The sequence below is a fragment of the Macaca thibetana genome, chromosome 11, assembly GCF_024542745.1.
Source record: "Macaca thibetana thibetana isolate TM-01 chromosome 11, ASM2454274v1, whole genome shotgun sequence".
Taxonomy (NCBI): domain Eukaryota; kingdom Metazoa; phylum Chordata; class Mammalia; order Primates; family Cercopithecidae; genus Macaca; species Macaca thibetana.
The window spans coordinates 62600238-62617635 of record NC_065588.1 but is presented as its reverse complement, the minus strand read 5'-3'; the positions used below and the strand labels follow the sequence as shown (position 1 = coordinate 62617635).

At 38.3% G+C, this 17398-nt stretch overlaps 3 protein-coding genes across 21 annotated transcripts in view; all 3 read left to right on the top strand.

Annotated features, from left to right (window-relative positions):
• The window catches only part of LLPH (LLP homolog, long-term synaptic facilitation factor), a 648032-nt gene that overhangs the window by 343871 nt on the left and 286763 nt on the right, over window positions 1-17398 (top strand). The gene's annotated exons all lie outside the window — the stretch shown is intronic.
• Window positions 1-17398, top strand: part of TMBIM4 (transmembrane BAX inhibitor motif containing 4) — a 529849-nt gene that overhangs the window by 238390 nt on the left and 274061 nt on the right. The window lies entirely within an intron of this gene.
• Window positions 1-17398, top strand: part of GRIP1 (glutamate receptor interacting protein 1) — a 710404-nt gene that overhangs the window by 622825 nt on the left and 70181 nt on the right. For all 19 annotated transcript variants that reach the window (XM_050748317.1, XM_050748313.1, XM_050748306.1 and 16 more), the window contains 2 exons: window positions 3203-3283; window positions 14260-14329. In XM_050748317.1, the coding sequence (XP_050604274.1) occupies window positions 3203-3283; window positions 14260-14329 (151 nt within the window). The remainder of the gene's footprint in view (window positions 1-3202; window positions 3284-14259; window positions 14330-17398) is intronic.

Sequence of the window (17398 nt, the reverse complement as noted above, 5' to 3'; positions counted from 1 at the left end):
CTCCACCTGTAATCACAGCCTTTTAGGAGGCTGAGGTGGACAGATACTTGAGCCCAGGAGTTTGAGACCAGCCTCGGCAACATGGCGGAAACCCCGTCTCTACAAAAAATACAAAAATTATCTGGGCATGGTGGTGGGCACTTGTAGTCCTAGCTACTTGGGAGGCTGAGGCAGGAGGATCACCTGAGCCTGCAGAGGTCAAGGCTGCAGTGAACTGTGATTGTGCCACAGTACGCCGGCCTGGGTGTCAGAGTGAGACCCTGTCTCCTAAAAAAAAAAAAACAAGGAAAGAGAAGAAGGAAAATATTAAATGATCACACGTTTGTGAAATGAGTTCTACAAATAGTGATGCTTCATGTGCATTTACTTATGGGCCATTTGTGTGCTTTATCCAAGTAATCAAATCATTTATTTCTGCTATGCCCGTAAACACTTGTGTGGAGGCTTTCTGCATGCCCTCATCCCATTTCCTCTACCGAATCAATGTGTTCATCAGGGATCTTTCAGTTGCCAGCAAGAAACATGCACTCCATCTAGTTTAATCAAAGAAGAGGCATTCACTGGAAGTGCAATCTGTGTTTCACAGCCAGGAAGGGCTGGAACCTGACTTCAATGGCTGTCAAGGCCAGGCACAGGCTCTCTCCTCATATACACTTGCTTCTTTCTTCCTTCTCTCTGCTGACTGGCTGCTGGTGCATATGGGCAAAACCTGGTCACTTCCAAAGACCCGCTCTGCCCCCAGTCTGCATGCTAATTCCAAATTCTTAAACTGTCACTTTGAGAGTGGAAGGAAGGTGGCAATTAGCCTTTTGTTGTTAAAGCATGGTATGGGGAGGACTCAGGAAAGGCATGGGTTGAAAAAATATTCTGTAAGAAAACTTTTATGATATTTGCAGCTCCTGAAGTCAGGAAGTAAAGCACACCTAAGTGTTTTTTACCTATTTCATTCTCTTTTTCAGATTAGCCAGTCTTTTTCAAATGTCCTGTGGGAAATAATTTTCTCTATCTCAAGTCCTGTTGAGAAATTGAAAGGGTACAAATTCTTAGTGAACGAATAAACAAATAAATATATGTGGATTCATTTCCTGGCCCAAGAGAGTGTTAGCTGAAGACAACCCCGAAGTCGAAGATGTTAACTCAGTCCGTGACACTCACTTGGTCGAGGGAGGAAGTGGGAAAGGCAGTTGATGCCTTCGCTCCCCTCTGAAGTAAATAAAAACCAGAGCGAAGGAGGGAGGCCAGAGAAGGAAGACCCCATAGCACCACTGATGCTGAGAGGGCCAGTTTGGGGATCCTTTTTTTTTTTTTTTTTTGAGACAGAGTCTCGCTCTGCCGCCCAGGCTGGAGTGCAGTGGCGTGATCTAGGCTCACTGCAAGCTCCGCCTCCCGGGTTCACGCCATTCTCCTGCCTCAGCCTCCCGAGTAGCTGGGACTACAGGCGCCCGCCACCTCGCCCGGCTAGTTTTTTTGTATTTTTTAGTAGAGACGGGGTTTCACCGTGTCAGCCAGGATTGTCTCGATCTCCTGACCTCGTGATCCGCCCGTCTCGGCCTCCCAAAGTGCTGGGATTACAGGCTTGAGCCACCGCGCCCGGCCTGGGGATCCTTTTTTATAGGTGGCTTTCTAAAAGCCAAGCGGGCCCAGGGAAATCAAATTTCTGTTGTGTGCTCCAGTTTAACACTGTATAGCGAACCTTCTGAGTTGAAAAATCAGATTCTGCTCTTATGAGACGTTTAATACCTGAATTTCTCCTAGGGAAGGATGAGAGGTCAAGAAGAGCAATTCAAGGCCGAACAAAGAAGGGAGTCCTCTCTGTTTCCATGAATCCAATACTAACCATCACCCCACTTTGCACTGACTCAAATGTGTTAAATATGTGATTAGTAAATTGAGCTAAGGGCCTGAGGGCCTAATAGTTCTGCTGTGGTTAATTGCTTGTGTGCCAGATGGGCACCTGTCTTGAGTCAAGCTGATCAAGCGGGCCGAGTGGATAGCTCACCCGTCCCACAGTCCTCTCCTTATGCTGAAGTTTCCACTGTTCCTGAAGCCTCTCCCCACTTCTTTCCAAAACCATCAGAAAGGATTATAGTCATTAGCAACTTAGCATGAGTAGATGCTATCTCTTCAATGGATATTTCCATTTTAAGCTTATCATTAATTAAAGGTCTTTCTGACTGTTAAAGGAATTTTAAGAAGAGTATATTTAAGAACCTGTAGCAGTTTCCTGCTTTCTCAGACATTAATTAGGTCTGGATAAAATCAGCTTAGCTCTGTCCTGAGTTGAGATTCAGCCAGTGCACACTGGTTCTCTCTCTGTTGCTTTGATATTAGCTTACTTCTGTACCAACTGGTCAGTATCTGAGCCCACTTTCACTCTCTTCCAGTGCCCTGTGATCCTCTCTGGAATCTCTAAAAGCTCCCCATTATACAGAACTGAAGGATCGTTTAATATAGTTGGAATCTCCTGGGTCCCTGTGTTCCAACTCTGTGGTCAGCGTCTAGTCTGATTGGTTATTTTTGTCTTTTTGATTGATAACCAGTACTGTTCTGGTTGTAAAATATTTTGAATGTCACTCCTGATTCTACCTCTTTAATTGTACTTTCACTTTTTACATTAGAAATTAAGGCACCTCTCCACTCACTCTTAATACCCAATCAACAACCATCATACCAAACTGACATCTCTCCTGAAATCTATTTTCCTAGATATCTTCAAACAATAAATAGGGGTGGAACGGGGTTGGGGGAGGAATTACTGAATAGCACACTCTTGGAAAATATGGTTGGGGGTGGAAGGAATATAATAGGACCTAAGGTTCTTAACCCTTTACTACACCTGAGAATCACCTAGAGATCTCTGGGCCTCATCTTTAGAGATTCTGATTCGTAGATTGGAAGTATTCAGGAATCATTATGTGTAACTCCCATTCCAGGTAAATTTGATGTAGATGGTGCGTGCATCACACTTGAGAAATACTGAACTCAACTGTTGCTGTGAATTATGCACAGTTGCCTATGAATAAGAAGTGTATTAATCACCAGGAGCTTAATTTACCAGGATTTTAAAGGCATTCATCTTACTTCAGTTCGTATAGTTTTAGCTACAGTTGATTATGATGCAAGTATTCCTAAAGCATTTTTATTGATGGGTGCTCCAGTCCTCAGTGTTCTATTAACACAGTTTTTTTCGTTTTGATATTAGAGTCTGTGATCCCAAGTAGTGGAACGTTTCATGTAAAGCTCCCTAAGAAGCACAATGTGGAACTTGGAATAACCATAAGTTGTAAGTAGAAGTTATTTCTTCTAAATAATTTTTAAAGACATTAGAAAACTGTGTTGTCAAATGGTTTGCAGGTGTGACAAATGTTTTATATGTCTTTGCCAAGTTTTTGTGTCATGGTACAAAAATGTGGAGTTGGTTACACCTCCAGCACTTACTGGCTGTATGAATGGGTCAGGTTACTCAAACTCTCTCCAATCTTGTGTTTCTTCATCTGCAAAATGAAAATAAAGATAGCTAGAAAATATAGGATTGTTTTAATTATTGAATAAAATTACGTATTTATATGCCTAGTAAAGTGCCTGGCAAGTGATGAGTCAGTGCAAAACGTGTATCTCACACAACTATATAAATAGTTAGATGAGAGATAGATGCATATAGATTATATTTTATATTGTGGATTATTAGTGTATTATATAATACATATTATTAGTATATTATATATTAATTCACATAGTATATTGTGAATTAAGTTTTTATAATAATCTATTTAACAAAAATTACATTTATTTACTTTTAAGGCTATCTTCCCATCTGTCCACTATGCATCTATAATCCTTTTCACAAGACTAAAACAATGTCTCTTACTTTAAGTAAATCTTTGAATTCGTCCATGGTGCACAGTGTCTGGAAAACTGAATCAGAAAGAAAAGTGGAGCATATAAATGTACTCAATTCCCTCCTTTCCTCGGGCTTTAGTTTTATAACTGCCTTGGTAAAAACAACTTTGAAAATGTTAGCTCCAATGGACTTTTATAGAATGGAAATTGAGGGTTTTGGGGGGCTTTTAATATCCATAGACTAAATGCATCCATAAATGTACCAAGAAAATGAAGCAAATGTTAAATGCTTAAAGACCAAAGGAGACATAGAGGTAATGACTGTGACCAAGAGCTGGTTTCTTCAAGAAAGACTGATGAGCCACATAAAAGTGCCTCACTGCACTCTGTCAGATAGCATTTCTGTCAGTGGTTCAGGCCAAAAATAAATAAAAGTTCTCAATTGGGCAGTATGAAATGGTGCTGTCTGATTCAACATGAACGATATAAATTTAATACTGAAAAATGAAATTTTATTTATAACCAATAATCCACACATATCTACTGCAACAGTAAAAAGAATGGTACTGCAATTCAGAATAAATATTAAGAGCAAGAAGCCACATGTATGGAAGAGAGCCTAGATCCCCCCAAACCCTAATGTGACCTAGTGGGAGAAAAGTAGAAAGATGGAATGGAATTTTAGGGACTCCAGCACTATCCTAAGTGCTCCTAAAGTTGTTTTTTCCCTTAATTGGGTCACTTAGCCTCTCAGTTTGTTCACTATGCAGCAAAAATGGTATGTCACTATAGTGTCAACAAATAGGGCTACTGAAATTAAGAAAGCATATCAGAATTTACTGTTCCAAACATATTTAGGGCTCAAGATGGCTTCTGCATGCAAACCCTCATGAAACTTTAAGGTTAGTCTTTTATTTCGTTTATTCCAATCTATTCATTTATTCTGACAGAACTAGCTGTGGGAATGGTGCATCTTGGAGTTGTGCAGTATATAACCTGCCTCTGTACACAGAAACCCTGCCCCCGCTTCCATTCTTTCATTCTTCTGCGTTCCCTCAACAACTGCATTCTGAGTGTCCACCATGCTCTAAGCCCTATGCTAAGTTTTAAGAATATAAACCCTGTCCTTCTAGATGCTTCCTGCTGGTTGGTATTGTGAAGTCATCTATTCCTCAGAAGCTTCTTTCGCCACTGCCACACAGTTATTTTACTCTCAAATTTTAAGTAGGAATATTGTCTTTAAATTTGTTTTATACAGTAGATATATTCTTAATTACAAATTGATATAAATAAAAAATATAATTTAGTCAGAAAGTATCCATCTAAAAATAGCCTATGGTGTATTTCTTATTAAAAAGTAGACATTTGTATGCTAATTTGTTTGAGATGTAGTCTTATACACAAACTACAAAATATTTGTTTTATTCACATGAAGAATCATTTAATATTATGCTTTATGATGGTGTTTTGTTTTGCATGAGTGTTTTACTTCTAAAATGGGTTTTAGTAGCAATAATGGCAACAATGTAAAAACCTCCATAAAGATGGCTTGAATTTTAGCTAGCCACAAGCAAATGCATTCATGGAAGCTGAAAGTGTTATGCTGTTCCGGAACAGAGAAATGATACATGAGCTTGTCAAACATGCCTGTCAGTTATTCTAGAGCTTCAGCTCCATTTACACAAGTAATCATCACCACCATGCTGACTTTTGTGTCTCCTCATGGAAAATACTCGTATTTTGCCAGATGAGAAAGCAGACTTTGCTCTTTAAAAAAAGAAAAATAAATCTCAGAATCCATTTTCATTGTTATGAGTTAGTAAAATCCTGAGGCCTAGCACAGTTCCTGACATACAAGGTGCTTATATAATACTTCTGTTTGCTGAGTGAATAAATAAGGGGCTTTACCTGCAAATGTTTTACTAAGCACTATGTTCTCCAAGAAATGAGCCTCCAAGGGAGATGATGAATGAATATAAATGTTTGTGCAAAGGCTGATGCATGGACGGAAGAAAGATTGACTTGGAAAATGATTAAGAGCAAAGACTCAGAGCCTAGACTGTCTCATGCCCTCATTCCCTCAACCTCTCTGTGCCAAGTTTCTTCATCTAGAAAATGGTGTACATATTACCTTCTTTATAGCATTGTTGACAAGATTAAATGAATTACTACATGTAAAATGCCTTAAACACATTGCGAACCCTAGCAAATATTAGTGATGATGATCTTCATCATTATTTGCTTTACACACAGAGCCTTTTGAAATATTTTATTATTTATTTATGTTTTATTTTTTGAGACAGGATCTCACTCTGTCTCCCAGGCTGGAGTGCAGCAGCACTATTATGGCTCACTGCAGCCTCAACCTCCTAGGCTCAAGCGATCCTCCCACTTTAACCTCCCAAGTATCTGGGACTACAGGCATTAGCCACCATGCCTGGCTCACTTTTAAATTTTTGTAAAGATGAAGTCTCACTATGTTGCCCAGGCTGGTCTTGAACTTCTAAACTCAAGCAATTTTCCTGCCTCAGCCTCTTAAAGTGTTGGGATTACAGGTGTGAGCCACCACGCCTGTTAAAATATTTTAAACACAGCTCCAGCCCACAAAATCTAGTGCCAATATAAGGAGGAAATCTGGGAAGCCTCTTCTCAGACACACACAGGTACTGTTAGTGAAACCAAGGTGCTGCAAAGACTTGATTCTTCTCGCTATCTCTATACCAAGTCCCCTTTCTGTCGTCTTCACCTCGTGCAAGCTCTGAGTATTAAGAAACAGCCCCTCATCTCTGGAAGCATACCAGCAGAGCCTTTACGGCTCACAATTCATACCTAATTGACTGAGAAATGAGTCTGTCTGATTTTAGACACAGTGAGTGAGCATTTTCAGACTAATTTTCTTAAGTTCTGATGACACATTTGCAGCATATTAGCACTAGGCATTTCCTTTATTGATATTATTGCTATAATATAGAGTGATTTATTGTAGCAAATAAAGTGGAACAGCCTAGCAGAAGGATGCAGTTCGGGACTGGAAGTCACATCCTGATGCCTCAACACCTTAGCCAGTCAGAAACCTCAGAGCTCATACCTTCCTGCACAGCCCACCTCTCTTTCAAGTCAGCGAGTCCTGATTGTCTCTGTCACGTCCCATTATCAGTAAAGTCCTTTTTACATGGGTGTTTTCCCTTGAGGTTTTAGTACAGGGGTTTGTGTCTACTTTGTACCAGGCATGGCACTCTGCAATTGTATGTGTTTTCTTAATCCTCAAAGTAGCTCTGTGACATCTATCTCCATTTTACAAAGAGGAAACAACAATTCAGCTGGGTAACCTGCCCAAAGACCAGGGGCTAATAAAAAGTGAAGCAGGGATCCAAACCCATTGTCTCTGACTTAGCACTGGCTTTATTTTCACCACACCACTCATCCCTATCACCATCTGATTGATGAAACTCCCTATATCCTATATCAGAAAAGCAAAAGGCAGTATTTTGCGAGTACAGTGAATTCATTGGCTTTCCTTTTTAGTTCTGACTGAAATGTTTGTAGGAACGAAGCCTTGCTTTATTTTCTTATAAAATCATAAAGCAGCCTTTGTGATGACAAGCACAGCAAATCTGTCATTTTTCCCCTAAGTCTTAAAGTGTATTTAGAAGAGATTGGTTCCTGTTATTTTGCCAACTTTGCAGTAAAAACCTCTACTCACTGCTCCATTTCAAATCAAATAACTTGTTTTACTTACCATATATGATGTATACGGTTGCAATTAAAGTACAGCTGAATGATTAAGAGTTTGTATGTGTGTGTGTATGTATATGTGTGTGTGTGTGTGTGTGATGATGAGTGGTTTTTAAATTTCTGAGGTCAAAATGTCATCAAACCAAACTTGGGTCCACTTGCCCAGCATATAGAAAATGCCAAACACTGACACTAGGATTTTCAGCAAGAGAAAGTGAAGCATTTGTTGCAAGGCACCAAGCAAGGAGAATTAGGCAGCTAATCCTTAAGACTTGAACTCCCTGATGGCCTAGATGGTTTTTAAAGGTAGAAGGTGGAGGTTATAGGCAAAGTTATAAATCAATACATGGAGACTTTACATTGGTTTGGCCCCAAAAGGCGGGTATCTTAAAGTGGGGGTTACAGGTCATAGGTGGATTCAGAGAGATTTTTTTCTTTTTTTTTTTTTTGCAGTTGGTTAAAGAAGCAGGGCTTTGTGTAAAACCTTAGGGTCAGCAAAAAGGAAGGTTAAGGTGTGGCCTTTAGGCGTGACTCTCTCCAGGCCCCTCAGGAAGAAATTTAGAACAAAAAACGGTAGAGTTCAATTCTCACTTCTCCCTTATCTCCATGAGATCTCTGAGGTCTATGTAATGGTGGTCAACATTTTCCATCTGGTGTGGGTCCAGGTTTCTGAAAACCAACTTAAGAACATATGTTAAGATATTATCTTTTAGTTTCTATGGGGAACCAAAATGCTGTGTGATTCTGACTTGTTTGGGAAGCTATTGTTTAAGTTCTCAGTATTGTATCTTCTTGCTTATAGGGTTGTTCATTTACTTTTCAAGCCTACCTAGGTGCCTGGAATTTCCCTTGAAAGGACTGTTTTTTTTTATTTCTATGTTTGGGAGGAGGGTGCCCAGCAGGACCCTAAAAGGGGTCCCTGCTCTGTTTCAAAAAGACAGTAGCTTAAACACAAGCCTTTACTTCTTCTCCCAACCTACACTCCACTTTAAATGACAATATAAGATTTTTCAAAAGGCAAAACCCCATAAGGACAAAAAGAAAAGGAAACTAGACAACAGCAACCAAATTTGGCAAAGAAGATAAAGAAAGGTGAATTTAACTAAAGAAGCAGAGGGGAAGCTGATAATGAGCCTGATTTCTATCCTATACTCCAAAGAGGCTTAGGGACCAGAAACTTCAGGAAGTACATTTGATGGAAAATTCTAAGGCAGAGGATTGGTTGAAAGACTGCTAAGAATGACCTTAGTCTTTAGATGCCTTCCCCAGCTCCCAAGTACCCTTCCCCTACCCTTCCCCTAGAGTTTTATTCTCTGGAAAGCATGCAATAGAGAGTTCTTTGGCCTGAGAGCACACAGCTGAATGCAGCAGTACTGCTTTAAAAATGGAAATTAGGTGAAGGTTTACATACTGCATGTTGAGACTGAGAGCCTTCTTCCCTCAGGAAGCTTAAAGAAACCAGGTAGCCAGGCTTAATAGCCTTCAAGTGGGAAGAAAAATCAGGACCATCTGACCCAAAGAAAAAGCCCAGCCTGAACTTACAGTTAAGACCATAGTCCACAAGCCCCACTTGGGTACACCAAGCTTTTGAACAGCTGTTTAGGGCCACACTCTTTAATATAAACAGACAGCTAAGAGAAAAATGGACACTTAAGGAAGAATCTAATATGTGAGGCTGTCACCAGAAACAAAGAGGGAAATCAGAGTAATAGCTAATGCGGGAAGAAGAAAGCAAACCAAACAAAGAGAAACCTGTCATTGACATCATTAGCAACAAATATATTGCATTCATGAGGTGAGCAGGAAGTGGATGCTTTTACAAAATGACATTCAGAAGGGAAAAAAGAGACCTTGAAAAAATACAAATATTGGAAAATAAAGTTAAGGAAAATGTCCAGAAATTAGAACAAGCAACAAATAAATGAAGAATCTGGAATAGACGAGAAAATTATACAGGTTGAGTCCGAATGACACAACATCCAAGTAATAGGTGTTACAGAAGGACAGAGGAAAGAAACACATCAAAGAAATAATTGTATAAATGTCTTAGAAATTATGGATTTATTTTCAGAATGATAGGTCCATACCTATGGATGGAAATAGCCACAGAAAAGCTTGCCATCAAGAGATCTGAGAACACTGGACAAAGAAGTAATCTTAGAGGGTTGCAGTGCTGGGGCAGCAGGGCATGGTGGGGTGTCATACAATGTGTTAGAATAATACAAACAATAATCAAATAATCAGAATAGCCTCAGGCTTTTTAACCACTACTCTGGAAGCTAGAAAGCAATGGAAAAGTGCCTTCAAATTTCTAAAGGAAGGATTGCCAGCCTAGAATTCTTTACTCAGCGAAGTAGTCAATCAAATATGAAGGTAGAAAATGACATTTTAAGCTATACAAGGTCTCAGTAAACTCTTCTCCCTTGCAGTCTTCCTCGGGAAGCTACTGGAGAATGTGCACCACCAAGAGTGAGAGAAAGTAAAGCCAGAAACAGGGAGAGTTGGGTTTAGGATACAAGGGCTCTAAGGATGCAAGAGAGAAGAGAATCTCTGGGTTCCCAGGGTTTGTGGGAAGGAAGTCCCCAAGATCTGTGTGGCAAACCTAGAAAGCAACCAGTCTAGACAGGTTAGCAAACTCTGATAGAATTCCTAATAAGATTTAACACATTGAGAGAAGATTTATATATCCTGGGAAATATAAGGAGTTGAATTAATAATAAACACGAGAAAACAAAGCAAATAAAAACATCAAGACAACAAATAATTAAAGGAAATACATATTCTGCAGAAAAGGAAATAAATCATGGAATGCTATATGACTTATCTCTGGATGCTGTTGACATAGTCATGCTAAAATAAATATCAAATGTTGATTAATAAATACCAAAAATTATGACAAAATGGTATTGGGAAAATGGAAGGACAAGAAGGGTATATGAGTATGTTAGTGGTCTAGAGGTTGGAGAAACTAACTCTTCATCTTTCATAATATAAAGTAAGTAGAAATGACTAACACCAAAAAATAATTTGGTAGTAATAGTCATATGTTATATAGCAATACGGAAACAGCCAAAAGAATTGAAAGCGGTTGCACCTGGAGAAGCAAGAAATTGAGAATGGCTCTTTCAGAATTCTTGACTCTTTAAATTGTATGTGTGTATATTTTTGGTACAAAGAAAATAAATTTTAAAAAGTAATATAGTAAGTTGTTTCCTTGTGAGTATCAAGAATGTATATCTTAGGCAGAATGAAAAATCTCAATATTGCAATGTTACTAAAATGAATTCTTGTGATCTGGGATAAAATTTCCAATGACATTGTCTTGCTGGATTGCAGAAGAGCTGTAGACACAGATGACAATGATGATTTCTGAACAAGCTTGTAAATGACTCAACGCAAATCTAGTAACAACAGAAACACCTGCATTGGAGATACAAGTGACGAATTTGAATTAAAATCATTTCATAAAATAGGAATGAGAAAGAGGCAGTACTAATATATATTGTATAACAAAGGATTTAGCATCATTGCTCTTTTTTGTCAGATTTTTAGTTGTGTGTTTGACCAGTTAAGTAGAAATTTCAAGGAGTTTGAAATTTCAAAGAGATGTGATTGTTTTTTCTGTTTCAGAACTTAATAAGCTTTTGTTGCCCTTTTCTTCTTAATCACACTCTTGGAAGTATTCAATGTCCTTCCCCATCCCCATATGATGCATTTGTATGGATTTCCCACTTGGAATCACTTCACAGAAGAGAGAAAACTATTTCATGCCCAGTAAGCTCAGGAGATTTAACCAGCTCTGCCTCTCCTTTTTATTCAACTTCTCTGGGGTTTCATAACCAGTGCCCAGAGCAGAGGTGCTTGTCTCGTAGTTGGTGTTCAATAAATATGTACTAAATAAATGAATGGTTCTGTGGAGAACTCCAATCAAATTCCAGGAACTGAGTGAATGCTAGTATATTCTCATTCAAAGGATCACAAACTCAGAAGCCTTCATGGGTGAGGCAACTCAGGGAGTGAGCTCAGCCCAATGAGGATAGAGGCAAATGGGAAATCTAAGGCTCCGTCTAAAGGAGGTAGTGGAAAACTTAGTCCACTGTTGTTAAACAATAATAGCAGCAATAAACATTTATGTAATTCATTATGTGTGCACTCGTCCAGTCTCTTTACATATAATAGCTCACATAATCGTCCCAACAGAAACTACGGTAAGCACTGTTATTCATCAACACCATTTTGCAGATGAGGAAACTAAGGCACTTAAGGACTGTGTGCTCAAGCACATATAGCTAATAAGTGGTAGAGCCAGGATTTTAGATCCGACCATTCTGGCTACCAAGTCCTGTCTCTTAATCATGACACCATATTGCCCATCTATTTTTTTAAAAAGAAGCCATGTATCTATATAAAATCTACTAATTTGTAAGTGTTGGCAACTAAATATTTTTAAAGCACTACTAGCCAAGCAAAGCATGCTTGGTTTGTGACTCCTTCTTAGGTAGTAAAAAATTAAAACATGGGGCTAGGATACACAAACCATGACTGGTCCCCCAAACCATGCATAGCCACATTTAACATGCATGGTGGTGATGGGCAGGTTCTCATACAGATCTGGATGACATACTTCTGGGTTCAACCTCATTATCCCAATGGGCATCCACCCTATTGACTCCATTAAAGGAGAAAGAGAAGAATCTAGTAAATGTGAAAATGGCCACCATACATGTCTGTAGACCATGAGAAGTTTCAGACTCCTCTGCAAAACCGTGTAGGTTTGACCAAGAGCTCATAGTGCTATATTCCTCTTTCAAGGATGACAGATAGGTCTGATGTATTTTGTTGCCTCTACTATTGTTTGGTTTTACAGACCATTTCAGTGGAACATGGATTTTTTAAAAAGCCAAAGGAAACATTGAGTGCTATGTGATGGTTACTACAGCTTGGCAAAATATTGTGTCAATTCATTGGCAGATGCTAGAAAAGCTATTCTTGCTGGTACTAACAAAGTTTTTATTTCTGTGCCCTATGACCAGAACAATTTGCAGTTTTGAAATATGATGTAACTAGAAATCCTAGATGCTTATATGCCTCTAGAGGCATTCTATCAAATCATTGAATGGAGTTTTAAATTATGACTTAATTAAAGTGAAGAGAATGTTTTGCATTCTTTGCTAACAGCTAAGAATAATGATTGAATGAAGCCCCATTAGCATTTACTCTGGACTAATTTAGACAGTGGGTAAGGTATCGGTATATGTGTTTTCTTTTTCTTGAAATGTTGTGTTAAGGTATTAAGCCATCTGTTCTTGTGCATAAACATTTTCCTGGGATTCAGATGGGATTATGGGATATGATATGGCTCTATGATTATTATGGGGTGATCAGACTGTTTATAATAAAATCTTACTTTAGGGGCCTGTTAATGATCTCTAGAAGGAAACCTCTCCAGCCTTCAGGTTGGCAAAATGTCTCCTTTCAGAGGCAAATGGTTTTTCACAAATGTTGGTATGGCTAATTTTAAGGATCAGATTCCTGCATTAAATGTAAACCTCTAAGTCAAGATGATTTTTTGTATTTATATGGACTATAATTAGTTTCTAGGGTTAATTCTAAGTAGGCTCATTTCTAATTTTTTTTTGTTCCCATAAATGGAAATATTCCTAAGAAAATTAGTAAAGCCCAAAACTGATCATTGTGCAGTATAATAGTTTTATCTATAAATGTAATAAAAGTTACATGTACATGTTTAGAATATCAGCATATATAAAAATTTAGTTAACTAGTAACAAAATATTTACTAAAAAAAAAAGAGAGAGAGTCACATTCCAGGAGCTTTCTAAGTATGAATTTGTGAGCAGAATTTAAAGATTTAGAGTCCATCTAGCAAAAGATTTCCTTGTGGAGAAAAAAAAAGAACTTTATTTATTTATTGAGACAGAGTCTTGCTCTGTTGCCCAGGCTAGAGTGAGTGGTGTGATCTCGGCTCACTGCAACCTCTGCCTCCTGGGTAAAAGCAATTCTCCTGCCTCAGCCTCCCATGTAGCTGGGACTATAGGCATGCACCACCACGCCTTTCTAATTTTTGTGTTTTTAGTAGAGATGGGGTTTCACCATGTTGGTCAGGCTGATGTCGAACTTCTGACCCCAGGTGATCCTCCTGCCTCAACCTCTCAAAGTGCTAGGATTACAGGCATGAGCCACTGTGCCTAGCCAAAAAAAAAAAGGAACTTTAAATCAGTGATTCTTATCCACTTTCCCACTCTACACTGGAGTAATATGGCATATTCCCATCAACAGTGGTGTCTCCTCACTGGAAAGGAATAGAAGAAGGGGTAACTAAGGGGAGCCCCCAATTGATTTTAATACTCTCCAACTGAGGTACCCACCCTTCAGGTCCTCTCTTGGGAATTGCTTATTAAAATAGATTTAAATCTAATGGGTACTTATCCAATTGCTTTCTCTAATTACAAATTTAAAGTGGCATTGCTTTAGTTTTTGTTTGTAAATATTTCAACCCAAACATTTGTATAGATATAATGTGCATACTTGCTAATTCATTTGCTGACTATCTTTGTTTTGTATACAAACATTACTTGCATTAAGTTATTATAAAACAGGGGAAATGTACAGTAAAGGGTGAATAATGGATATGAAGATGTGATTATTCTATCTCCATTATTACAGCACCATCTAGTAGAAAACCAGGAGACCCCCTCGTCATTTCGGATATCAAGAAAGGAAGTGTGGCACACAGGTAAGCAAAATAGGTTTTCTGATTCATTTTAAGCCCTCTCTTAATTTAAGTATACATGATACCTTCCACACCCAAAGCAAACCTTTCTAATGGGTCACTGTATTTTCAAAAACTTCCAAGCAGCCACTGTTAATTGATCATATTTGACATCCCTAGTTGCAGTGGCTCCATAGATCTTCTCCTGGTTATCAATTTATTTATACACAGCTGAAAACGTTTCTTAGGGTCTCTCATGAGTCTAGCATAGGCTCTCCTTCACTGATCATCTTCCGTTCATTTTCTGACCAAAAACAAAAACCTGAAAGTAGCCGCACTTATTAGAGGTACCCAAACAGAGGTGATAACTTGTGCAAGAGTTTTGCTGTTACCAGAATATCCCCACTGGGCAAGCAAGATTCTTGAGCGTTAAAATGTTCATGTCACCTATTTGGCCCATATACCATCAAAATCAGGACGTCTCAAATTTTTAATTTCATAAATAAAAATATTTTTAAATGATTGAGGATACTCATATAAGACCATTAACTTTCTTTTTGTTTTCCAATTCAGGACTTAAAAAAATTTCAACCTATTATCACAATTATTTTATTAAATAAATACTTTATTTTATTTTTGAGACAGAGTGTCTCCTCTGTCACCCATGCTGGAGTGCAGCAGTATGATCTCGGCTTACTGAAACCTCTGCCTCCTGGGTTCATGTGATTCTCCTGCCTCAGCCTCCCAAGTAGCTGGGATTACAGGTGTGCACCACCATGCCTGGCTAATGTTTGTATTTTTTTACTAGAGACGGGTTTTCGCCATGTTGGCCAGGCTGGTCTCAAACTCCTGACCTCAGGTGATCCACCCACCTCAGCCTCCCAAAGTGCTGGGATTACAAGTGTGAGCCACCACATCCAGCCCAAGAAATACTTTAACATTAGAAAAGTAGGAAGGACATTGTATGAGTTTAGAAATGTATGTACAGGCTCCACTGCTATGACAAAGAGACATCTAAAGACAGTGGATCAAACAAGACAGAAGTTTCTCTCTTAAAACAGTTGGGAGATAGGCAGGCAATCCAGGGCTGAGGGAGCCATCCCAGCAGCTTGTCAGTTATTACAATTTTTTTTAATTTTTAATTTTTGTGGGTATATAGTTGGTATATATATTTATGGGATACAAGAGATATTTTGATAAGGCATGCAATGCATAGTAATTACATCATGGAGAATAGGGTACCCATCCCCTCAAGCTTTTATCCTTTGTGTTACAAGCAATCCAATTATACTCTTTTAGTTATTTTTAAGTGTGCAGTTAAATTACTACTGACCATAGTCACCCTGTTGTGCCATCAAATACTAGGTCTTATTCATTCTATTTTTTTTGTACCCATTAACCATCCCTACTTTCCCCACCCTGACCCCCCCAGTACCCTTCCTAGCCTCTGGTAACAATCCTTCTACTCTCTATCTCCATGAGTTCAATTATTTTGATTTTTAAATACCATAAATAAGTGAGAACATGTGATGTTTGTATTTCTGTGCCTAGTTTATTCCACTGAACATAATGACCACCAGTTCCATCTAATGCGTTGCAAGTGACAGGATCTTGTTCTTTTTTATGCCTGAATGGAACTCTGTTGTATATATGTATCACATTTCTTTTATCCATTTCTCTCTCAATGGACACTTATGTTGCTTCCAAATCTTGGCTGTTGTGAACAGTGCTGCAGCAAACATAGGAGTTCAGATATCTCTTCAATATTCTGATTTCCTTTCTTTTGGGTATATACCCAGCAGTGGGATTGCTGCATCATATGGTAGCTCTCTTTTTAGTTTTTTGAGGAACCTCCAGCTATTTTTATGGTGGTTGTACTAATTTACATTCCCATCAACAGAGTATACAGGGTTCCCTTTCCTCCACATTCTCTCCAGCATTTGTTATTGCCTGTCTTTTGGATAAAAACCACTTTAACTGGGGTCAGATGATATCTCATTGTAGTTTTGATTTGCATTTCTCTGATGACCACTGATGTTGAGCATCTTTTCATATGCCTGTTAGCCATGTGTATGTCTTCTTTTTAGAAATGACTATTCAAATATTTTGGTCATTTTTTAATAGGATTACTAGATTTTTTTTCCTATAGACTTGTTTGAGCTCCATGTATATTCTGGTGATTAATCCCTTGTCAGATGGATAGTTTGCAAATATTTTATCCTGTTATGTGAGCTGTCTCTTCACTTTGTTGATTTTTTTTCTTTGCTATGAAAAAGCTTTTTCACTTGTTGTGATCCCATTTGTCCATTTTGCTTAGGTTGCCCACGCTTGTGAGGTATTAAGACATATTTGCCCAGACCAATGTCCTGGAGAGTTTCCCCAATGTTTTCTTGTGGTAGTGTCATAGTTTGAAGTCTTAGATTTAAGTTGTTAATCCACTTTGATTTGACTTTTGTATATGACAAGAAATAGCTGTCTAGTTTTATTCTTCTGCATGTTAATATTCCGTTTTCCCAGCACCATTTATTGAAGAGATTATCTTTTCCCCAGTGTATGTTCTAGGCACCTTTGTCAAAAATGAGTTCACTGTAGGTATGTGGATTTGTTTCTGGGTTCTCTGTTCTGTTCCATTGGTCTATGTGTATATTTTTATGTCAGTACCATGGTGTTTGGGTTACTATATGTCTGTAGTATAATTTGAAGTCAGATAATGGGATTCTTCCAATTTTGTTCTTTTTGCTCAGGATGGCATTGGGTATTCTAGGTCTTTTGTGGCTCAGTATAAATTTTAGGATACTTTTATCTATTTCTGTGAAGACTGTCATTGGTATTTTGATACAGATAGCATTGAATATGTAGATTGCTCTGGGTAGTATGGACATTTTAACAATATTGAGTCTTCTGGTTTATAAACATGTATTTTTTTTTTTCTATTCCTTTGCGTGCTCTTCAATTTCTTTCATCAGCGTTTTACAGTTTTCATTGTAGAGCTCTTTCACTTCTTTCATTAAGTTAATTTCTACGTATTTGATTTTATTTGTGGCTCTTGTAAATGGGATTGTGTCTTTAATTTCTCTTTCAGGTTGTTCACTG